The sequence below is a fragment of the Schistocerca americana genome, chromosome X, assembly GCF_021461395.2.
Source record: "Schistocerca americana isolate TAMUIC-IGC-003095 chromosome X, iqSchAmer2.1, whole genome shotgun sequence".
Classification (NCBI taxonomy): Eukaryota; Metazoa; Arthropoda; class Insecta; order Orthoptera; family Acrididae; genus Schistocerca; species Schistocerca americana.
The window spans coordinates 625,007,049-625,032,080 of NC_060130.1; the positions used below are offsets into that span (position 1 = coordinate 625,007,049).

A 25,032-nucleotide genomic window follows, 5' to 3' on the forward strand; every position below is an offset into this window, starting at 1 on the left:
GAGTATAACCTCAACAAAACAAAATTTGAGACACAAAGTTTCAAGCAGTTCCAGGGAAGCAATTAATTTTATTCCAATTTCTTCTTTTCTTGTAATGTAAAATCACTTTCTGTCTAATAGGTTACTGCTTATTCTATGTTGGAACATTTACTGTTGTGCTATAGAAGCTCCATTATGGCGAGTTTATAGTTAACATGTGGTTTCCCATGTCAGTATTTGTAATGACAAGAGAGTAATATTAAACTTCTCTCATACTGCAAGCACGGTATTTTTCTAAAACCAGTAGTAACAATACACATTAATACAGCTTTGTGTCATGCATCTTCTCAAGCATAAACTTATGACTGATTTCTTTAGTCAAGCACCAGACCTGCCTGCATATGTGATCAAAAACTTAAGGGAATCCTTCACCTTCATAGTACATATGTTCTTCAGTCATATTTTCAGTAATGTAGGAGATTTCAATCATTCAACAATTAGTTGGGGTGGTTAAGCAAGTGGTGGGTGTAACAAGACATCCTGAATAATGGTACTAAATGCCTTCTCTGAAAACTGCTTAGAATGGTGAATCAGGAGCCCAGTCATGGTGGACAGCAACATGAGGTGGTTGTACCAACAATGACAATGAGAAAATAAAACAAACAGAATGATTCTCATGTTAAGTGCATTAAGTAAATTCAACATTAGTGTCATATATCAAAGAGGGACTTGAATTATTTATATCCAAGCATGAATTTATAGAAGAAATGTTGCTCAAGTTTAGAAGAATAGTTGACCAAGTACTGGGTAGATATGTACCAACTAAAACAGTTGATTGGAGGAACTTTATTTGGTATCCAGTGTCTTTAAAGACACTTCTAAGGAAACAAAAGCAACTGCACAATAGGTTTGAAATGAAGCTTACAGCCAAAGATCAACATTTGCTAAATTAAACATATTTAGTTTATAAAGCACATATTGTGAAGACTTTAACAAATTGCAGAATTTTATCAAAAGCGCTTTCACAAAACCCCCATCAATTTTGATCATGTGTAATGATACCAAAATTAGTGCCCACACACTTATGGGTGCCACAGAAAAAAAAATTGATGGTGGCAAAGTAAAAACAGAAATGCTGATCCCTGCTTTCAGAAGTGCCTTTACAAAGAAAAATCCAGGAGAACTTCCCCAGTTTAAACCTCACACCACTCTCTAGATGAGTGATAGTGTTAACAGATTTGAGAAACACTAGAAATTATTAAAATTGATTAAAGTTCCTGTGCCCAATGGAATCTGTATCAAATTCCATACAGAATTTGTGGCTGACAGAACCCTTTTTATAACTACAATATGCTTTAGGTCTCTCAAACAAAGAAATGTGTCCTGTAGTTGAAAGAAAGCTCATCACACATGTCTACAGGAAGAGGAGCAGATGTGGTCCACAAAATTAATGTCCAATATCATTGATATCAGTTGTAGGATCTTAGAAATGCTGTATCTTTCTACTTGCATGTGTGAGCATGAGTGTGCCTAGTGTAGTGCTGTCATGTGTGTACTAAAACCAGCCACCAAATGTATCAGCACACAGGCCAGCCACTAGAGGCTGTGTGCAGTCCATGTGCATACCGGGTGGAGTCATTCCAGATGTGTAAAGGGTCCTCCCGGATGCCATGAAGTGCACAGGGTGCAGCCAACTGCAGGTGGTTGTTCATGTTGCTACCAAAGATGTGTGTCGCTTAGGATCAGAAGAGATTATCTCTGGTTTCGAGCGGCTAACAGAAGTGGTAAATGCTGTCAGTCTTGCTGACCATTTGCAGCATAGTCGACAGGACCGACTGCAGACCTCTGGTACAGAGCCAAGTGGAGGGTCTGAATCAGACGCTCAGATGGTTCTGTGACCGTGTAGGCTGCAGATTCCTCGACTTCCGCCAAAGGGTGGTTGGATTCCGGGTTCCGCTGAATTGGTCAGGTGTCCACTATACGCTGGAGGTGGCTACATGGGTAGCAGGGGCTGTGTGGCGTGGACTGGGTGGTTTTATAGGTTAGAGGGTCTCGGGAAAACACAAGATGGGCTTCAGTCACAAAGGGTGCAGGCTGAATACAGGAAGAACATAGATACAGGAACCATTGGTATAGCAGTTGTAAATTGTCATAGCTGTGTTGGGAAAGTACCAGAGCTCCAAATGCTAATAGAAAGCACTGATGCTCAAATCATTATAGGCACAGAAAGCTTGCCATGAAATTGAAGTAGATACTTCCTGTGAGTTAGTATGGGCAGAGGTCATTGTTGGCAACCGCAATAAAATAATAATTTGATCCTTTTACCGACCTCCCAGTTCAGATGATACAGTTGCTGAAAGGTTCAAGGAAAACTTGAGTTTGATTTCAAACACGTACCAGACTCATAAAATAATAGTTGGTGGTGACTGTAATTTACCCTTGATATGTTGGCGAAAATACATGTTTAATTCCAGAGGTATGCATAAAATATCATCCAAAACTATGCTAAATGCATTCTCTGAAAATTATTTTGAGCAGTTAGTTCATGAGCCCACACGAATAGTAAACGGTTGTGAAAACACACTTGACCTCTTAGCAACAAATAATCCTCAGTTAATAACTAGCATCAAAACCGATATAGGGATTAGTGAACACAGGGTTGTTGTAGCGAGATTGAATATTGTAATCCCCAAATCCTCGAAAAATAAGGAAAAAGTATACTTATTCAAAAAAGCAGATAAAAAATCACTTGGCGCCTTCCTGAGAGACAATCTCTACTCATTCTAAATTAATAATATAAGTGTAGACCAGATGTGGCTTCAATTCAAAGAAATAGTAATGGCAGCAATTGAGAGGTTTATACCAAATAAACTAACAAACGATGGAGCTGATCCTCCTTGTTACTCAAAATGAGTTAGAACACTGTTTCAGAAACAATGAAACAAACATGCCAAATTTAAACAGATGCAAAATCCCCAAGATTGGCGATCCTTTACAGAAGCTCAAAACTTAGCGTGGACTTCAAAGCGAGATGCCGATAACAGTTTCCACAATGAAACTTTCTCTCGAAACCTGGTAGAAAATCCAAAGAGATTCTGGTCATATGTAAAGTATGTTAGCGGCAAGAAACAATTAATGCCTTCTCTGCGTGATAGCAATGGAGATACTATCGAAGACAGTGCTGCCAAAAACAGATTTACTAAACACAGGCTTCTGAAATGCCTTCACAAAAGAAGACGAAGTAAATATTCCAGAATTCGAATCGAGAACAGCTGCCAACATGAGTAACATAGAAGTAAATATCCTCGGAGTAATGAAGCAACTTAATCACTTAATAAAAGCAAGTCTTCTGGTCCAGACTGTATACCAATTAGGTTCCTTTCGGAGTATGCTGATGCATTAGCTCCATACTTAACAATCATATACAACCGTTCGCTCGACAAAAGATCCGTACCCACAGACTGGAAAGTTGCACAGGTCACACCAATATTCAAGAAAGGTAGTAGGAGTAATCCACTAAATTACGGGCCCATATCATTAACGTTGATATGCAGCAGGATTTTAGAGCATATACTGTGTTTGAACGTTATGAATTACCTTGAACGAAATGGTCTATTGATACCCAGTCAACATTGGTTTAGAAAACATCATTCCAGTGAAACACAACTAGCTCTTTATTCACATGAAGTGCTGAGTGCTATTGACAAGGGATTTCAGATCGATTCCATATTCCTGGATTTCCGGAACGCTTTTGACACTGTACCACACAAGTGGCTCGTAGTAAAATTGCGTGCTTATGGAATATCATCTCAGTTATGTGACTGGATCTGTGATTTCCTGTCAGAGAGGTCACAGTTCATAGTAATTGATGGAAAGTCATTGAGTAAAACAGAAGTGATTTCACGCGTTCCCCACGGTAGTTCCCCTTTGCTGTTCCTTATCTATATAAACGATTTAGGAGACAATCTGAGCAGCCGTCTTTGGATGTTTACAGATGATGCTGTCATTTATCGACTAATAAAGTCATCAGAAGGTCAAAACAAACTGCGAAACGATTTATAAAAAATATCTGAATGGTGCGAAAAGTGGCAGTTGACCCTAAATAACGAAAAGTGTGAGGTCATTCACATGAGTGCTAAAAGGAACTCATTAAACTTTGGTTACACGATAAATCAGTCTAATCTAAAAGCTGTAAATGCAACTAAATACCTAGGTATTACAATTGTGATTTTGTTGCTTTTCGAAATTTTGGTTAAAATGGACGAAATGATTTTATGTGCAGTGAAGGAAGGAAATAGGATTTAACAGACCACGAAGTTATTTCTTTTATTTAATTGTTGAGAAGCATACTTATCTTTACTAGATGGAATTAGTTACATAAATATTGATATATTTGCTGAATTAGAAAAAAAGACGACTTATTGGCCACAACCGAATCTTCTGCATTCTACTTGTAAACTGCATTTTTTAGTGACAAAAGCTCTCGCATACAAAACATTCACTAATTATGTGCGCAGTATCTTTACTTATTCGGAAGTTGTATAGCCATTCCAAACCTCCAAGATGTTGTAGTACAACAACATCCTAACTGTGGTCATCTCGCACTGTGTTCTATAACCACCCGCGGTTTAGGTGGATTCATTGCAGGTGGTACAGACAGACAGTCTTGCGACGAAGTTTTGGACACTTTCTCCATAAGCTGTTCTGAGCAACTGGCGTGACAACCCACAAGCAATGGAAGTATCTTAGACCTCGTAGCTACAAACTGGCCTGTCCTTCTTGACAGTGTTAGTATAGAGACATGGATTAGCAATCATGTTGTCATCACAGCCACGATGGGTAACAAATCTTAATAAATCCATCAAGCATGCTTGGAGAGTAGATAAACAGTTGCTAGCATCCTGCTTAGACAATGGATGGACATCATTTAGTTACAATATGGTGGACGTCGAGGAATTAGGGCAGAAGTCTAAACTGATTGTAAATCATGATCTGGAGAAGTATGTGCCAATTAAGCTGATTAAGGACAGAAAAGACCCACCATGGTTTAATAGCGAAATTGGAAAAATGCTGAGAAATCAGAGACTTTTGTTGTACTCTCGATTCAAAAAAGAGTGCAGAAACATCGAGGGGCAAAAGTTAGTAGAGATTTGCACGTCCATAAAAAGGTCGATACATGAAGCATACAACTTTTGCTGTTGTATGTGATCTTGCCGAGAATTCCAAGAAAATTCTGGTCCTATGTAAAATCGCTAAGTGAACTGAAGGCTTCTATACAGTCACTCATAGACCAACCTGGTATGACAATAGAAGGCAGCACTAGGAATGCTAAAATTTTGATTTTGCGTTTAAAAAATGATTCATGTTGGAGGATCATACACACATACCATTGTTGGGCCTCTACACAAATGTCCGTATGCAGGGTATAGAAATACTCATCCCTGGAGCTGAATAGCAGCTGAAAAAGTTGAAAACAATTAAGTCACCTGGTCTAGATGTAATCCCAAATGGTTCAAATGGCTCTGAGCACTATGAGACTTAACTTCTGAGGTCATCAGTCCCCTAGAACTCAGAACTACTTAAACCTAACCAACCTAAGGGCATCACAAACATCCATGCCCGAGGCAGGATTCAAACCTGTGACCGTGATGTAATCCCAATTCAGTTTTACAGAGAGTACTCTTCAGCTTTGGTCCCATGATCAGCCTGCATTTGTCAAGAATCTTTCACCCAGCAGGAAGTTCCATGTGTAACGTTACGGGTATGTGAGCAAGTTATTTGTCCACCTAGGCCTGATTTGAGGAGAGATTAATTTGTTGCACAGGTGAACACTAGCAGGCCCAGGGCACAGGGCATGCTGTGGCCAACCTGGTTAGTTGTCTGTTCCTGCCCAGGCAAGCTCAGGTGCAGAGACAATGAGCACGCCACCGGAAATGGATAAACAGCAGAGCTGGGAATTTGGACGGCTAATGCTCACATTGCTTTTGTGCAGAATATGCTCCAGGAAATTGTGGAGTGTCAGACACTCTTAAAGCTGACCAAGATACAGCTCTTTGAGATTTGATAATAGCTCACATCAAATATTAATGCAAATCTGAATACATCTGAAATCTCTGAAAAATGAGGCACATCCAGTGACGCAGTAATATCTCAGCATCTTTAAAACTACATAAGTTAACATCTCACAGCGAATAAACATTTTCACAATGGCCCTCTGAATTAACAACTTTTAATCTCTTTATGCGATTTCAACAAACGTTATCTCAGATGACAGCATTTCAGTATAACTGTCATCCCAGTATCCATTTTATTTATTTATACGACGTCTTATACATCTTTTTCATTATGCGATCACAGCTAGAGGTTATTTATTTGCAGTGAATTAGCTGCGGGGCATGAAAACAGACGTGTTTGACTCGACCCTATGACAGCGTTGAGCTATTCTTTTTTAAAAGAGCCGTGCATAGCTGCAGTACCTAAAGTTCGAGCAGTATCAGGCAAATTCACCACTAGTTTGCTCGTATGGACTGCTGTTTAGAAGAGCAACTACTCAACAGCAGTAAGTGTTAGGTACTGTCACACAGGAGAATGGAAAAACAAGAAGGTGACTCCTGTATATAAGAACGTTAGAGAATGGGTCCGCAAAGTTACAGTCTTACAACTTTAATGTCAGTTTGGAGCAGAAACCTCGATCATGGCCTCAGTTCGAATATAACACATTTCCTTAAACCAAGAAACATATCCTAGCTGGCCATGGCACTGGAGTTGGCATGGCTTCACATCTCTGTTGGTACCTTCCAGAACCTCATTGACTCTCGTAGTGCACCTGTTGCAGTAGTCCACACTACAAAGGGTGATTATTCAGCCTTTTGATATGTGGTCACATTAGTGTGACTGGACAGTGTAATAAGAGACTGTAATCTGATAAATTATTTCTCTAGATCAAAACATAAAGTTGGAGTGTTGCTATATACAAGGAGGAAATGGGTAGTCTACAAGATACTGAATACTCTAAATGTATAAATCTTCCATCATACATTGAAAAAATTTAAAAATTTCTGGCATAGTGACTGAAGACCTAAGAATTTATTTGTGTATATAGGTCCCTAAGCAGTAATATTTCAACATTTATGAAATAACTAGAGAAATTATTACTGAAGTTTATAATGAAGGCTGTTGTAATATTTGAAGACTACAGTATAATCATGGGTAACGAATCAAATCCAAAATAAGAATTAAAAGAAATATTATTATGGTGTAATATGAAAATAATAATAAACGTACCTATGAGAAAGATTCATCAAAGCCAGACCATCATTTAAGACAATATCCCTAATATTGAAAATAGTGAATGTAAAGCAAACTTTTTGCAACCAACAACCTCTGATCATCATGGGCTAATGTTTTGAATTACAAAACTTGGAGCTCAAAAACAGAAGTAAAGCAAGAAAAGAGAGAAGTCAGAATTATCAATCTACAAAAAATTGACAGTTATCAAATAACACTGAGGAAAATAAGATTGAACTGAAACAATGCAGGCAAAAAACACAAATGAGGAGTATGATCCATTTCTTAACACATGCGCCAATGCATTGTCAATGCATGTGCGAACATTACGGAAGACGAACTACTCGCTGTTGAGAGGAATGTCGTTACACGTATTGCCAAATGAATTGAGGTGGTATTTACAGGTAATCACACTGTAACAGCATGTGTTCTCAGAAATGATAAGTTGACAGAGGTACATGTATCACATTGGAACATCCGAAATAAAATGTTCAAATGAACCTAAGTTCTGTATTTTAATTTAAAAAACCTACCTGTTACCAACTGTTCATCTAAAATCATGAGCCATATGTTTGTGAGTATTACAGCGCCATCTATCACAAAGCGAAAAAAAAACGCAGTTGATATCTGTTTGACCTACAGCAGCGCCATCTAGCGGGCCAACCACAGTGCCATCTGGTTTCCCCCTTCAAGCTAGATGAGTTTCTTTCTTTATAGTTTGTTCATTTGATGCTTATTTCATGAGATATTTGGCCCGGTCACTATCAATGGACCACCCTGTATAATCAATACCCAAAAATGTAGACAAAGATGTGTAGATAACATAACTTTTACTAAGTAAATGAGAACTGAGGACACTGTAATTACAGATGAAACAAAAATTGGAAATATACCCAACAACAATTTTATAGTTGTTGTATAAAATTTGTAGGGGAAATAAACCGTCAGGGTCAAAGCATCCTAGAACACTGAGACAACCATGTCATTCAATGTTCCCTGGATCAGTGGCAAAAACAGATCTCATAAAAATAATTTACAAATTAAAATCCAAGGAGTCTGCAGAAATGATGATTTATCATATTATCTAATAAAGTATGTGAATGGAGACACAACTGAATCTTTTTTGGATATAGCAGATTGCTCATTCAGAGAAGTAATATGTCCATAAAAATTGAAAATAAGCAAAGTAGCTGTAATATATAAGAAAAGTGACAAATATGACCCAAATAGCTAAAGAAACAGTATGTTTACTCTCTGATTTCTCAAAAATACTAGAGATGCTCCTGCATAGTAGGATGACAACATTTCTAACGAAACATAGCATTCTGATTTTGGCACAACCTGGTTTCCAAAAAGGGAAATCTACAGAGATTGCCATCTGGAGCCTGACAAAATATGTTATAGATGTAGTAGGCAAAAGAAACTCTGTATCTGCTATGTATCTGGAAGAGAAAGAAAGATGTACACTGTGTCTGTGAATAGAGAAGTGGAGGGTCGAGTAGATATAATCATAAATGAAACAAGACTGGAAGAAGTTACCTCTACAAAATTTTTGCTAATTACAGTTGACAATAAGCTCCAATGAAGACAACAAAAGACAAGTGTGCTGTAAATTAAGCACCACACTATCTGTTGTGAAACAGCTTGCACAGTATGCTAACAGCCAACTTCTATGTACATTGTACCATGCTTTATTTGAACCATGCTTACAATATCGAATTACTGTTTAAGGAAACTCCAGTAGTAATATTACAAAAAAAAAGCCATTAGAACTATCTTGAGTCAAAAACAAACGGTCTCATACAGAACAGGCTTCCATAATATAAAAATCTTGACATTTTCATCCATGTATGTATATACAAATATAATTTCATTAATCAAAGGCAATTAATTACTAGAAAAATTCAATTGTTCACTCATATGACCCAAGAAATCAAAGGTCAGCTGAAATGGATACCACACAGACTGAAAGCTGCTTAAAAAAGGTCCTTACTACTCAGACGTACAACTGGTAAAGCATCTTCCTAAGAGTTTACACGACAGTTGAGTGAAAAGATCACTCCACATGGTTATTGTTAAATATGGAATTAAACATTGTTAGATTGAGCTGAACATTATTTAGTTACTTGCATATACAAATTCATATATATAAGACATGAAAAAGATTTCTCCACTTGATAGTTAATTAAATATGTGACTAGACATTGTTAAGTTACTAAATTTCACACAATAAAAGAATAGAGAGCTTACACAGAAACAGCATTTTCAACAGTTTTAACTGTTGATAACTTAGATCTGAAACCATGCTAAGGCTTAATCAGTATTTTGTTTCTGAGAAATGAATGCAAATTTGCTTTTATATATAATATTCAATTATTTTTTAGAAACTAGGTACCAGAAAAGCTGGACAATAATTGTGTGGGATTTATCACTGTTCTGTGTAATTGAAAGACTACAGTCTGTTTTTTTTTTTTAGATATTCAGGAAAAATACCACTAACAAACATCCAGTTTATAAGTATACAGAGAGGAACTGATATTAAGTCCATTATTTTTTTAATCATTGCATCTGAATTATGGTATCAGTCAGTGTTCCTCAGGAATAGGTTAATGAAAATGAAAGAAAGCTAATTTGAAGTAACTTTCTTTTAGGTAAAATTCATCAAATTGAAGAAAATGAAAGAGTTCACAATCTGTCCAATGGGAGTCTTCTTATAAAACAAGTAAAGGAAGATGACAGAGGCTCATATTTTTGTGTTGCAGAAAACAAAGGTATGATGTTTATATTTTATTCAAAGGTACTGTCTGTAATAGTTTCTTTGTATACAAATATGATGTTAATGTAGCAGTGGCTAATTTAGTACCTAAATACATGTCTTAATTCAAAAGTGCAGGCTTAATGCATTACATGTAGTCTCACATTAGTATAATCTTTTACATACTGTGTCAGAGTTTATTGTAATTTTGTATCCAGTATTTTTCTCTAAGTCAGTATAAATTATTGGAAAATTGAGGATGAAGTATTGTTATTTGAATTAGGAGCTGTAGAAGTGCTGAGCCAAAGAACTGCTTGTAGTTAATACATCTTACCTGCCAATATCAATAGATAAAGAGAAAAAAATCATAAGTGATAAATTCTGTATACATGCCATCTTCTTAATGGAGGAACAGTGACTGATGAACTGCATAACGTACATTGAGATAAGATTGTTATTTGCCTTGGAATGAGAGAGCGGGATGACTGTATTCCCATAATTTGCTTGTGCAATTTTTTATCTTCCTTATGATTTCATTTGAGTGTAAGATTGTAAATTATTTTCATCATATCAGTACAGTACAGTTCAAACACACACACACACACACACACACACACATGTGCGCAAAACTCTATTTGTACGCACTTCCTAAGATTATATCTGGGTCACCAAAAGTGTCACCATTCAATGAAACATCATTGATATGGGCTTTCAGAGCTGAAGGCCCACTCGTGTACCCTTAATGACTACACAACACAAACAACACAAAGCTTTACACATTGCCTGGGCCTGTTAACACTGACATTGGACTGCTGATGACTGGAAACATGTTGCCTGGTCAGATGAGTCTCATTTCAAATTGTATTGAGCAGATGGACATATACAGTTATGGAGACAAGCTCATGAATCCAGCACCCTGCATGTCTGCTGGGGACTGATCAAGCTGGTGGAGGCACTGTAATGGTGTGGGGCAAGTGCCATGGGACTGATATGTGACTGCTGATATGTCTAGATATGACTCTGACAGGTGACACGTACGTAAGCATTCTGTCTGATCACCTGCATCCATTCATGTCCATTGTGCATTCTGATGGACTTGGGCAATTCCCACAGGACAATGTGAGAACCCACACATCCAGAATTGCTACAGAGTGGCTCCAGGAACACTCTTCTGAGTTTAAACACTTCTGCTGACCACCAGACTCCCCAGACATGAACAATATTGAGCATATCTGGGATGGCTTACAACGTGCTGTTCAGAAGAGATCTTCACCCCCTCTCACTCTTATGGATTTATGGACTGCCCTGTAGGATTCATGGTGTCAGTTCCCTCTAGCACTACTTCAGACATTAGTCGAGTCCATGCCACATTATGTTGCAGCACGTCTTTGTGCTTTAGAGTGTCCTACATAATATTAGGCGGGTGTACCAGTTTCTTCGGCTCTTCAATGTAGTTTGAACTTTGTATACTGGTTTGTTTTAACACAAATACTTTATAGAGAATGGCACCTTCCAATTTATGTGTGTTGTTAGCTTATGGAGCCTGTGCACTGCATGTAAAAGTGATGGGTGAGTCTGCAACTATGATAGGTATTGTATACACTGTAATATATGTCATATGTATGTTTCAAACTACTTGTGTAAGATCCAACTTAGCATGTCTTATTTGTTTTAACAGATCAGAAAATATTATTGTAATGATAAATATGACCACAAATATGGATATAGATAAAAAAAAAAATTGACTTGAACTCTCACAGATTTATTTCCAGTCGATGTTACATCGAGCTTTCATACAGGGTGTTACAAAAAGGTACAGCCAAACTTTCAGGAAACATTCCTCACACACAAATAAAGAAAAGGTGTTATGTGGACATGTGTCCGGAAATGCTTAATTTCCATGTTAGAGCTCATTTTAGTTTCGTCAGTATGTACTGTGCTTCCTCGATTCACCGCCAGTTGGCCCAGTTGAAGGAAGGTAATGTTCACTTCAGTGCTTGTGTTGACATGCGACTCATTGCTCTACAGTACTAGCATCAAGCACATCAGTACATAGCATCAACATGTTAGTATTCATCACGAACGTGGTTTTGCAGTCAGTGCAATGTTTACAAATGCGGAGTTGGCAAATGCCCATTTGAGGTATGGATTAGGATGGGCAATGGCCATGGTGCGGGACGTTTGTATTGAGACAGATTTCCAGAACGAAGGTGTCCCGACAGGAAGACGTTCGAAGCAATTGATCGGTGTCTTAGGGAGCACGGAACATTCCAGCCTATGACTCGCGACTGGGGAACACTTAGAACGACGAGGATACCTGCAATGGCCGAGGCAATTCTTCGTGCGGTTGACGATAACCCTGATGTCAGCGTCAGAGAAGTTGCTGCTGTACAAGGTAACATTGACCACGTCACTGTATGGAGAGTACTACGGGAGAACCAGTTGTTTCCGTACCATGTACAGCGTGTGCAGGCACTATCAGCAGCTGATTGGCCTCCACGGGTGCACTTCTGCAAATGGTTCATCCAACAATGTGTCAATCCTCATTTCAGTGCAAATGTTCTCTTTACGGATGAGGCTTCATTCCAACGTGATCAAATTGTAAATTTTCACAATCAACATGTGTGGGCTGACGAGAATCTGCATGCAATTGTGCAATCACATCATCAACACAGATTTTCTGTGAACGTTTGGGCAGGCATTGTCGGTGATGTCTTGATTGGACCCCATGTTCTTCCACCTACACTCAATGGAGCACATTATCATGATTTCATACCGGATACTCTACCTGTGCTGCTAGAACATGTGCCTTTACAAGTACGACACAACATGTGGTTCACGCACGATGGAGCTCCTGCACATTTCAGTGAAAGTGTTCGTACGCTTCTCAACAACAGATTCTGTGACCGATTGATTGGTAGAGGCGGACCAATTCCATGGCCTCCACGCTCTCCTGACCTCAACCCTCTTGACTTTCATTTATGGGGGCACTTGAAAGCTCTTGTCTACACAACCCTGGTACTCTTCATGCTCGTATTGTGGACGGCTGTGATACAATACGCCATTCCCCAGGGCTGCATCAGCGCATCAGAGATTCCATGCGACGGAGGGTGGATGCATGTATCCTCACTAACGGAGGACATTTTGAACATTTCCTGTAACAAAGTGTTTGAAGTCACGCTGGTACGTTCTGTTGCTGTGTGTTTCCATTCCATGATTAATGTGATTTGAAGCGAAGTAATAAAATGAGCTCTAACATGGAAAGTAAGCGTTTCCGGACACATGTCCACATAACATATTTTCTTTCTTTGTGTGTGAGGAATGTTTCCTGAAAGTTTGGCTGTGTCTGCTTGTGTCTGTATATGTGTGGATGGGTATGTGTGTGTGTGCGAGTGTATACCCGTCCTTTTTTCCCCCTAAGGTAAGTCTTTCCGCTCCCGGGATTGGAATGACTCCTTACCCTCTCCCTTAAAACCCACATCCTTTTGTCTTTCCCTCTCCTTCCCTCTTTCCTGATGAGGCAACAGTTTGTTGCGAAAGCTTGAATTTTGTGTGTATGTTTGTGTTTGTTTGTGTGTCTGTCGACCTGCCAGCACTTTCATTTGGTAAAAAATATATATATATATATATATATATATATATATATATATATATAAAAAAAACAAAGATGATGTGACTTACCAAAAGAAAGCGCTGGCAGGTCGATAGACACACAAACAAACACAAACATAGCCACAAAATTCAAACTTTTGCAACCAACGGTTGCTTCGTCAGGAAAGAGGGAAGGAGAGGGAAAGACAAAAGGATGTGGGTTTTAAGGGAGAGGGTAAGGAGTCATTCCAATCCCGAGAGTGGAAAGACTCACCTTAGGGGGAAAAAAAGGACGGGTATACACTCGCACACACACACATATCCATCCACACATATACAGACACAAGCAGACATATTCAAAGGCCTTTGTTGGTTGACTGTCAACATAAAAAGATGTAACATATTGTATATAAATAGTCCAAAAGACCCATTATAGTTTGGTTACTTTTGAGTTCTTGCTGAAGTATACATCTCTTATGATTGTTGTAACACTGTCAACATCTTGTGTTAGAAGGTTTCTGCTAATTATAAGAAATCTGAATCTGCCATTAAGCTATTATTCATCTGACAAGAAGAAAAAGTTAATGGTTTATTGAAATTCCAGTGTAACTTTCTTAAAAGATTCTAGCAGAGAAATGAGCTGGAAATGGAACTTTAATTTGCAAAAATAATAAGAAATGTCTACATGAAACTTCCCAGCAGATTAAAACTGTGTTCAAGACAGGGAGTCATCGAACCAGTCCAGAGCACAGTTTTGATTTGCCAGGAAGTTATATATAAGTGCACACTCCACTGCAGTGTGAAAAGTTAATTCTGGAAATGTATGTATGTTCTGTAAGACCCACCACACGTTTTAGCAAATCACTTCTGGTATTTTGGAGAGGTGCACTGGCTCTGGATTGAATACACCTGGTGGATTAATGATGAGGGCCAGTATGCCAGCCAGCTTGGATATGCTTTTCAGGCTGTTTCCCATATCCAACTAGATGAATACTCGGCTGATACACCCTACCTTAATCACACAACTCAAACATCTAGAAAATATTCCCACACCTTCACCTGGGATAACACTAGATGTAGACACATGGGGTACACAGACTTCATCGGGGTGGGGGTGGATGGGTGGGGGGGAGGTGGGAAGGGGACCGGGTTTAAGGTGACAGGAAGGGTATCTGGCCACCCTGTACGAATCCAATAAGTACCTTGCTGATCCCATGAAGATATGGGATATAAAGGCCATGAGAAGGAAGAAGGTCTACATGTTCTGTAAAACTGATGAGTAGGTGATCTCTTTTCTGAGACAGTGGCTGGACACATATTGCCAGGACAGACACTGGAATAGATAATACCAAAACAGAGAAACAAAATTTTGTGATCTCTTTCTTCAAATTCTGCTCCACAAAATAAAACTATTGGTGAAGCTTGCTGAAAGCTAATGCCTTCAATTTTTTATGTGAAAGCTCTTAAACCATTTTAAATAAAACAAACCTTATTAACATTCTACACCTTTATCCTTCATGTATATACATTTGCAGTTCTCTGCCATTAGAGGGCTCCAAATTGTAGCATGTGTCATGCTGGTGTATAACATAAATATGTCAGAGCATGAGAAACAGAGTACTGTAATCGAGTTATGAATCGAAAGAGTTCATCAACACATGGAGCACCCTCTCCTTCAGCATGACAGTGCTAGACTTCATATGAGTGATGTGACATTTGCAACAATCTGTCGCCTCGAGTTCACTGCCATTGATCATCCTCCACACACATGGGTGATGTGACATCTGCAACAATCTGTCACCTTGAGTTCACTGTCATTGATCATCCTCTATACACTCCTGATTTTTCCCCATCCATTTTTCATTTGTTTCCAATACGTAAAGAGTGCTTTCGAAAACTTCTCTTTGATATTGATGAAGTGGTGCAAGCAGAGGTGAGATTGTGTCTCTCTCAACAAAGTGACAGTATCAATGAACTGGTATCTCATTGTGAGAAATATGTTAGTTGCCAGGGTGACTATATTGCGAAATCAATAAAGAATAGTATTTGTTTTATTGCATCTACATTCTCGAGACTCTAATGTTTTTCAGAAACCACATAGTGCCAACTGACCCCAGTGTCATAAAAAATAATGAAATACATGAACACAACACCAGGAAAAACGCAAATCTGCATGTTATATGTACAAACACTCAACTGTGTAAAAAGGGAGCTTTCCACTTGGGCCTCCAACTGTTCAACAATCCTCCCACTAGTATTAAGTCCACCGAAGACAACATAAAATTTAGCAAAGCCGTGAAGTCATATTTGTTATGTCACTGTTTTTACTCTGTAAATGAATACTTAGAACAGTAATCTTGTTATTTGTGTTAAATTGAAAGCATTGAGCAATATAATACATTAGGATACTATAGGCCTATGTTAATATATGTTAACAATGTTAACTGATATTTTCCGACGTCTGCAACACACTGTGTACCATCAGATCACATGGAATAAATAAATAAATAAATAAAAGCCATTAAGAGTTTTCAAATCAAAAATCCTGAGGCATTACATTCCAGCACACCCAAAAAATTTTCCCGTGCTACAAAGATGTGTGACAAAATGAGTAGTTCTTCTAGTGCAGAAAGAGATTTGCAATCACTAGAACTCAGCAAATATCCTAGGCTCGATGAAATCCTTGGCAGATTCTATGCAGTATTTGCAACTGAATTAGTGCTGCTCGCATTTATAATTTACTAAAGTTCCCTCAAACAAGGAACATTTCCTTGTGATTTGTAATGAAATCAATAAATTGAAAATGGCACATGTCATACCCATGTACAAAAAGCCAGCATAGCTAATCCAAAAAACTGCCATCAGTATCGGTCATTGCATTTGCAAAAAAATTGTATAACATATTATGAACTCAAGCCAAATAGCAACCAACAACAAGGAGAGATGGTCTGGGGTGCCATTTCATTTTACAGCAGAACCCATTTGGTTGTCATCCGTGGTACTCTCACAGGACAGTGGTACTCCAACAGTATTCTACAGCCCATTTTGTTGCTCTTCATGGCAAACCATCCTGGGCTTATATTTCAGCAAGATAATGCCTGCCTAAACATGGCAGGAGTTTCTAATGCTTGTTTTTATTCTTGTCAAACCCTACCTTGGCCAGCAAGGTCACCAAATCCCTCCTCAATTGAGAACATTATGGGCAGAGCCCTCCAACCAGCTTAGGACCTTGATGATATAACATGCCAATTGGATAGAATTTTGCATGATATCCATCATGACGACATCTACAACTCTATCAATCATTGCCAAGCCAAATAACTGTTTGCATAATGGCCAGAGGTCAACCAGCACATTATTGATTTGCTCAATTTGTGAAGCTATTTCTCTTGAATAAATCATCCAATTTTTTTGAGATTGTAATCATTTGTTTGTTTGTACACATACATCATATCTACAAATTTCTGTCCCATTCGGATAACTCCTTTGTTGTGCAACATTTTTTTGTCTTAACGTGTAAATTTCAAACTACGTAAAATTATATAAATTTTGGAAAAACATGTGTTAACCAAAGCAATTATACTAACTAATAAAATAAAAGCAAACAATAGCAAGTAATCAAACTGCAGCTTGTGATGATGCAGGCAGCAAAATTTACATCACTAAAATTATGATAGAGACAAAATGTAGTCAAGAGAAATAAAAAAATAGCCCTGGAGTCTCTCAGATAGTGCTGAAGTTGGTACTATTAAGAAAAAGTCACAGAATTGAAATTACAAAGTGATCAAAAGCACTAATCACTGCAAACAACCACAGAGCATTTAGGAAGACTGAAATAAATTCACTGACTGTGAATAACTTGACATCATCTGTATTAGTTTCAGATGTTCTGCCTGTGGGTGATATGTGAAAATTTGTGCCAGACTGGGACTCAGACCCAGATTTCTCACTTATTGTGAGCAATCACCTTACCATTAGCCTATCTGTGCATGCCTCTCAGATCATCCATGGGTCCGGCAAAAATTTTCATACGTCACCAACAGTTATAACATCTGCACCTACCTATAATACAGCTGACACCAATTACTAATATTCAGTAAGTTTATTTGGATATAATTTTGAATGGCTCTCAATCATCAGTGAAATTATTCCATGTAGAGGCTAGCACTAGGTGATAATTCCCATATGTCTCAATTCCTCGCCTTAGTCTCACTGATGTGGGAATACAAGATTAAGCTGCAAACATTTAGTGATGAATGTAGGAGATTGTGGTGCATGGATGTAGACAGGGTGACAAACAGAAGTTTGGATCAGTTTGGGAGGCATGTGTAGATAGCTTCATGATAGTGCAACCTCATGATGAACAGAAACAGGTAGAACATCTACAGCTAATATAGCTCACACCAAGTTTTTCACATTCAGCAAATTTATTTCAATCTACACACATCAATAAAAGTTTTGCATCAACCCAGTTCCCAGAACTCCTGAAGATAGACGTTTACTGTGGATGTTGTATCACAGGCAAAGTCCCTTTGACAGTTCGGAGATGTCACTAAACCCACCCAAAGATGTAAAGAACCATGCATGAGCAGCGCCTATTAGATGGAGGGGATGCGACAGCCAATCAGTTCCAGTCATTCCACCAACATACTACTTGGTATTAGAGGTACCGGTGTGTACAGCAATCTGGACCACCACCCCTGAAGGTGTAGCTGTAGGTGGTACAACATGCAGTGTGTGATTTTCATGAGCAATGAAAAGGGCAGAAATGATGTTTATGTTGATCTCTACTCCAATTTTCTGTACAGGTTCCGGAACTCTCCAAACCAAGGTGATGCAAAACTTTTTTTGAGGTGTGTAGTTTCAAACAGCGGTCAATCATCATCAATGCTAAATGGTTTTGATGGCGTTGAGTCATAGTTGTGCAATACTTTCTAAATGACACATGACTTAAAAAGGGTCTAACAAGTTTTAGCGTTGTATTTGACAATGGCTTAAAAGCCAAAATTTGGATGATACAAAAGGTTAAATATAATAATATACAGTCAAAACATCAGTGTAAAATTTAGGAAGACAATGAAATGTAAATACTGACTGGCTGTTTCGCAGTATTCAGATTACCTGATTGCATTGATGCAGAAAGTTTAAATCAACATTTGTGTTAAGAACTCTACAGGAAAATTTTTAAGTTTTTCTTAGCCAACCACATTTGCCCATGCATTTTAGTAATGGTGCTAAATATGCCTGTGTCAAGCACACTAGAGCCTATCATCATCTTTTTTTTCTCTTCTTCTTCTTCTTCTTCTTTTTCTTTTTTCTTCTATTCTGCATTAATTTGCAGCACAATTTTCTTCAGTCAGTTGGTGATAAATCTCAACAAAGTTCTCATTGGTGTATGGAGTAGCTGCTTGCATGTGATGTGTAAGTCCTTTCCTCCATGTCATGTAACCATCCAAGGTCTAACAAGCATTTATACCATTGGAACCCTTTGTATTACATTTTTTTAAATTTCTGCACACTCTAATGCAAATTTTGGGAACACTGAAAAAATTGTTTTCCGGTAATGAAAGAGAGCACTAAAAGTGTTTTGTGGGCAAAGAAGAATAAATATGCCTGAAAATGTGCAACATTGGAATGTTTAATAATACAATTTGTCTTTTTTTCCTAGTGCATATAGTTAGTTATGTCAGTGTATATGAATTCTTGCCACCCCCTTTAATAGTTTTACAAGAATTGGAGATTTGTATAGGTCTGTTTTGGCAGGATGTTAGGCACTGTAAAAGTCTTTCGCTGTGCTCATTCTTGTTCTATTGCATGGTCACTCATTTGATGCATTTATAAGACACACCTGTGCTATTTAGTTTACTTTGAATTACATTAACTGCTTTCTCTTTGATGCTTACATATACATGTATATTTCAATTTTTTTCTAGGTGGCATGGGCTATGGAAAAACACACCTTGGTATAGTAAATCCTATCAAAGTTTACATTAGTCCAAGTTTATTTGAGTTCACCAGATCACAAACAGTTAGACTTCTCTGCAATACAGATGACAATTCCACAGCAGAGTTCCTTTGGATGAAAGATGGAGATGTTTTAACTGTAAGTGTTCCTGTTGTTTTAGATTAAGAAGATACCTTTTAAAGCATAATTCAGTAACTACGACTATTGTTTAGTTCCTTATTCCTCAGTTGCTTTAAGCTAGAAAGTTTTCTCATCAGACAGCAAACAGCCCTCTGTCTGAGTTTGGTCTTTATCAGCTTAGGAGCATTCTGTATCAGCACAGCAGTGTGCTAAGTGTTGAGGGTATATCTTTTCATTATCAGGCAAGGTAGCACAGCAATTAAGGTGCTGGACTCACATTTGAGAAGACAGTTGTTCTAAATCCTGCCTGGCCATCCACATTTACACTTTTTGTGATTTCCCTAAATCACTTAAGGCAAAATCTGGAATGGTTCCTTAGAAAAGGAAGAGGCCAATTTCTTTCCCACTTTGTCCCAAATCCTCAGCCTGACGTTTTATGTCCCCTATCTCACATGACTGCATTGCTGATGGGATGTTAAACTCTAGGGCCTAATTGTTCTTACTTTTCTTGTTCTACAAACATTGGAAGGAGAAAATATAGCCATGGGAATTGGTTGGTAGATGGGCATATAAATAATTCTGAACTACAGGTATTCCTTGGGTTAACAAAAACACACACAGCACATCACTGCATTGTGTAAGTACTGCAGCCTGACTCTTCACTTTGTACAGTTCTCCAGGTCTGAGTCAACATTATGGACGAAACTATCCTGTCTTTCCTGTTATGTATCTGTTGGTTCCATTACAAACTTATTTTCTGGAAACCTATCACCACGCCCCATTAAAACTCATTCATGTGATAGCATTATGCCCCTTGAATTGATGATGTTCTTCCAATTACATTCGTGTTTCCAATTTCATTGACAAGAGGGGGGGGGGTAATCCTCACTGCACTCATAGCATCTGGCATTTGATAAGCTACACGTGTATCCTGGGTTGTGATAAAAGGTGAGTGCATCATGGTAATCAGTCAATCTTGGCTGGGTATGGTTTTTGTAAACCACGAAATCCTGAGTTTCTGGCTAGCAAGTGCTGTCAATCCTCTATAACTGAAAGCTCTGGCCATCCTTTGCTGACCACTGTGTGAGACAACAGTGGAACATTATGTCTTGAATGTCATGGATTTTGATTAAACAGTTTGCATACTGAGTATGGTTCAAACTGTATATATGACAAACTTCAACCTAAAGGTAAGCTGTATACAAATAAGATTGAGGACTGTTGTGGTAAACAGTTATTAGTGTGCAACATGTAGGGTACCTGTTATTTACCAGTGGTATTAAGCTCACTTAGGTATGCTCGGCTCTGCCTGAATAACTTTCAATTAGAAAGCAATTTTTGAAAATTGTATGGACTCTACATTTTCTAACACATTCATGCTCCAGTACTCAATCTCGCAATTCAGAAGCTAATTAAAATGATATGTTATAATAAAATTTTGGATGAACTGTTCAGTTGCAGTATTAATTAAAATGTAAGCAATTTTCACATAATGACAATGCATTCATTGTTAACTAAGACTAGCAAAACTGTGAAAAAATCTAATCAGTTAAACAAAACTAGCAATTAAGCACTGAAAACTTACAGTCTGTGGTGTACATGATGTATGATTATATTTTTCAACACATACTGCAATGCTGCTTGTGTACATCACACTTGAATGCTGGTGAAACAGCCAGGAGCACCTGGGCCACCTTCAATGTCTTTCCAGTCTGTCATGTCACAATATGCCACACTGAAATGCTATGCTTGCTTTGAACTGGTATATTTATAGGCAGCTATACACTAGTGGATGTCCCTATGTCACACGGTACGTGTGCTCTCTGGGGTGCTGTTGGACAACGGTATTAGTATAGCTCTTGAGTGTGTCCATTACTGGATCTGTATTGATAATCAAGCCATCTGGAGATGTGGACATGTATACAAAACAACTCTTCCCTTTAATAAGAACATAGGGCTGAAAATGGCCATGTCTGTGGCTGGCTTGATGAAGTAGTGGAGAGAGTGGTATTGGGATCTCCATCAATGGGTCCAGTGGCAAATCTTAATCAGAGCTGGACAGTCCAGTGCTACCAGTGCAGTTGGTATCAACTGTTGCTCCAGCAGCTGAGATGTACAGCTCAAGCATACCTGTGGGAGAGTTGGTTTTATAAGCAGCTGGAAATTGGGGAGGGTTTCTGCCTCCACAGGATCCTCACTCTGTTGCCTTGTGACCTATAGCACAGCATCTGGAAGAGGAAGTGTAGGCACTCATAAAGTTTCTGCAAGCCTTCACTTAGCACTGGCGAAGAACGTTGCAATATATGTGCTAGTCATTTCTCACACAATTTTAAAACACTGTATTTTATAAGAGTAAAACAACATAAGTGGACTGTGCCATCTGCATTGAAAATGTAAGATGTTGACGTCCTTTAAGGCAACAATGAAGCATTAGGTCACAAGCAAATAAAATATACTGACGAGGATCAAAATACAGCATTTTTAAAAAAAAAAAAAAAAAAAAAAAAAAAAAAAAAAAAAAAAAAAGAATCTATAGCTATAGGGGCACATACCAATCAGTAATATAAACTAAAACATAGGAGATAAAAGATAATATAAACTCTTCAATGTAATTTATAGCTGTTAGATGTCAGTAATTTTGGGAAGCTTGTGTGATGACTTTGCTGATTTCTTTCATTTGAAAGAAAAAACAGCACTTCATGAAATGGAAAACTAATTTACTGGCAAGGTAAAAATTACACTCAACACAACATCCTAAATCATCTATTCCTAAAACAATTTTGTCAGTGGTGTCTAAACACTCATAAAATATATCAGACCATAGATTTGAGATGAAAGACAGTTTCTTGTCAAGAACTACTTCAACCTGTAAACAAATGTTTAAAATGCTTTCAGATGGGTAAGTCTAATAAGAAAGACCTTTTATTGAGCTGAAGTCTTTTATGGCAGTGACAGTTGCAGCTGTTGTGTCAGATGGCATTTCACTCACAAGGGCTGGAGCCCACGTCACACAGCTGTTCTGTTTATTAAGCTTTTGGATGATGCAACCTGCTGTGTGATGAACTAAACATTGTTTTGGAATGTAATCTATGTACGGAATATGAAGATCTTTTCCCCTATCTGCTTTCACCATTTTGTCCTTAATTTTGTCCTCAGCATAAAAGTTAATGCATTTGTTTCATACATCCATTTCTTTATCACATAAAAACATCTGATTAACAAATGATATAAGAGATGGTTCTGAATTTGATTCACAGTTCCCAAATGCACTTATAGTCATCTTAATGGGAGCATACACGCACTGTAATATATGTAATAGCAGAAAATCTACAGCTGATGGATCATTGTCTCAACTTATAGACCTCAAAATTCCAAAATGATATTCCAGAGGATCTTGGTTGAATTTTCCTGTCATTATGTACTTAAAACCTTTGGATCGTAAATACTGAGAAACTTCCAATGTACTCTTTAACATGACTCTGTCTGAGGAAAATGTGTTGTTTTCTCAGAAAATGTTTTCATGAAAGTCAGTTAATATTTTGTGTAAAGGGGAACCTTTGTAGAGTGAATTATTTGGCATTGTAGAGTTCTGTGCATCTGATACGTTATTCCTATCCCTCGTGAATAGTTCCATGTTTTCACTGCCGCTAAAATTAATTTGATTAGTTTTGTGGAAAATTTTAATTGCATTTGCTGTTGAATTGCTGAATAATTAAAAAACCAGCTTCAGATTCATTCTTTGGAAAGACTTAGGGTCAATATGGGAAGACGTCAATTTTGGACAAGCTCTGAGGTCTGAAAATTCATGGGAGTTGAGACCATACACCTGTCTATAGAAATTAAAATCTGTTTCTTGATTTTTGTATAGCAACCTATCTTTGTCATGAAAATAGTTCCTTATACAGTTTAATATGTGTACATAGTCTGAAATGGCCTTACGTTTTCTGTCCTGATTAACTGGATTTTGGATATGACATTTAACATTTCCTGGTTTGCCGGTAATTCTTAGATTAATGGAAGTCTTTTTATTTGATTGACTTCCATCACTTGTGAAATCTATCACTCTTGCTCCAGCTTGTTCGAACTGTATGATTATCTGTATCAATGTTTTAGTGAGGATTTACCAAACATGGCATTTTTGCTCACAGAAATGGCAACCAGTTAGATCCAGCTATAAAGGAGAGGAGTAAACATGAATACCAAAGTATGGTTCTCCAAAGTATTCTTTTTTTCTCTGGAGTCAAATCACCAAGTCTACAAAACCATCCACTTTTGGGTGAGGAGGAATTAAACCAAATGTCTTCCCTTAATTTAACTTCATTGAAAATTACAATGCCTAAATGTTTATTTTTGGCCTGGTAGTTTTTAAATACTTCTCTGGTAGCATTTGTGGCATGCATGTTGACACCATATGAGCATTTAAATCCCTTGCAGAGCTTTCTCAAATGATCTTCAAAAGGAATAGGAAGTAAGTCGTGCTTTCAGCAGTGCCTATAGGCTTTAGTTGATTTAATTTTGAGAAGCAAGCTTTTCAGAATAAACTCATCACTATATCGAATACCATTTGGGATTGTTTTTCACTTCTTAAGCATATTGTATGTGAATAACTTCTGTATTTTTACTCAGGAAATTCAACATACTACATACACAGGACATGGATTGTATAATATTAGACACTGTCTTTTCTAACAAAACTGCTCTCTCCCTCTCTTTCAATAGCTGATTCTGTATTCTCACTAGCATTCTTTTAAGATTTTTGACTTTCCATTTCAGACAGTTGGTAATATTTCTGGCATCATCTTCATTATCTGCTACATTGGAAGCACTAGGTACTACAAAAAATTGTTGAAGTTATTGGTGAATAATCGGACTGCTTTTTCTACTATTCTCTGTGGAGGAGATAAGCCTACTTTCAAGTGAGTTGATAAATAGCTTGGCAAGTTTGTAAAAATATGAGGCACTGACCATGGCTTTAAATTCATCTTGTTCTCAGTACTTCAGCCCTGTTTCCTTCTGTAAGAAATGAGTCCATTTTAACAATCAAATCATCAGTGAAATGTTTGTCATATATGTATGATTTACTTGTTAATTGAATATCCTTCCTCAGAATAGTTTTAGCCCATTTAGCAAAATCACTAGTGGTCTTTGGGGGTCTAAAAATGTGCCTACCTGTTGCAGTTGACCTGTATCTTGATCGGCACCCAGGAATAGAACAACATGGCATATTCACTAATTCAGTTTGCTGTGTTGGATAGCAATAATTCAATATGCCACACAAATTATCAGTAAATGCATGAAAAAATCTACAAACACACACATAAATATTAATCCATTG

The 25,032-nt window shown here is 37.8% G+C and overlaps 1 protein-coding gene across 1 annotated transcript in view; it reads left to right on the forward strand.

Annotated features, from left to right (window-relative positions):
* Positions 1 to 25,032, forward strand: part of LOC124555753 (hemicentin-1-like) — an 817,128-nt gene that overhangs the window by 216,063 nt on the left and 576,033 nt on the right. The window contains exons 11-12 of the mRNA XM_047129776.1: positions 9,918 to 10,037; positions 19,546 to 19,715. Coding sequence (XP_046985732.1) covers positions 9,918 to 10,037; positions 19,546 to 19,715 — 290 coding nt within the window. The remainder of the gene's footprint in view (positions 1 to 9,917; positions 10,038 to 19,545; positions 19,716 to 25,032) is intronic.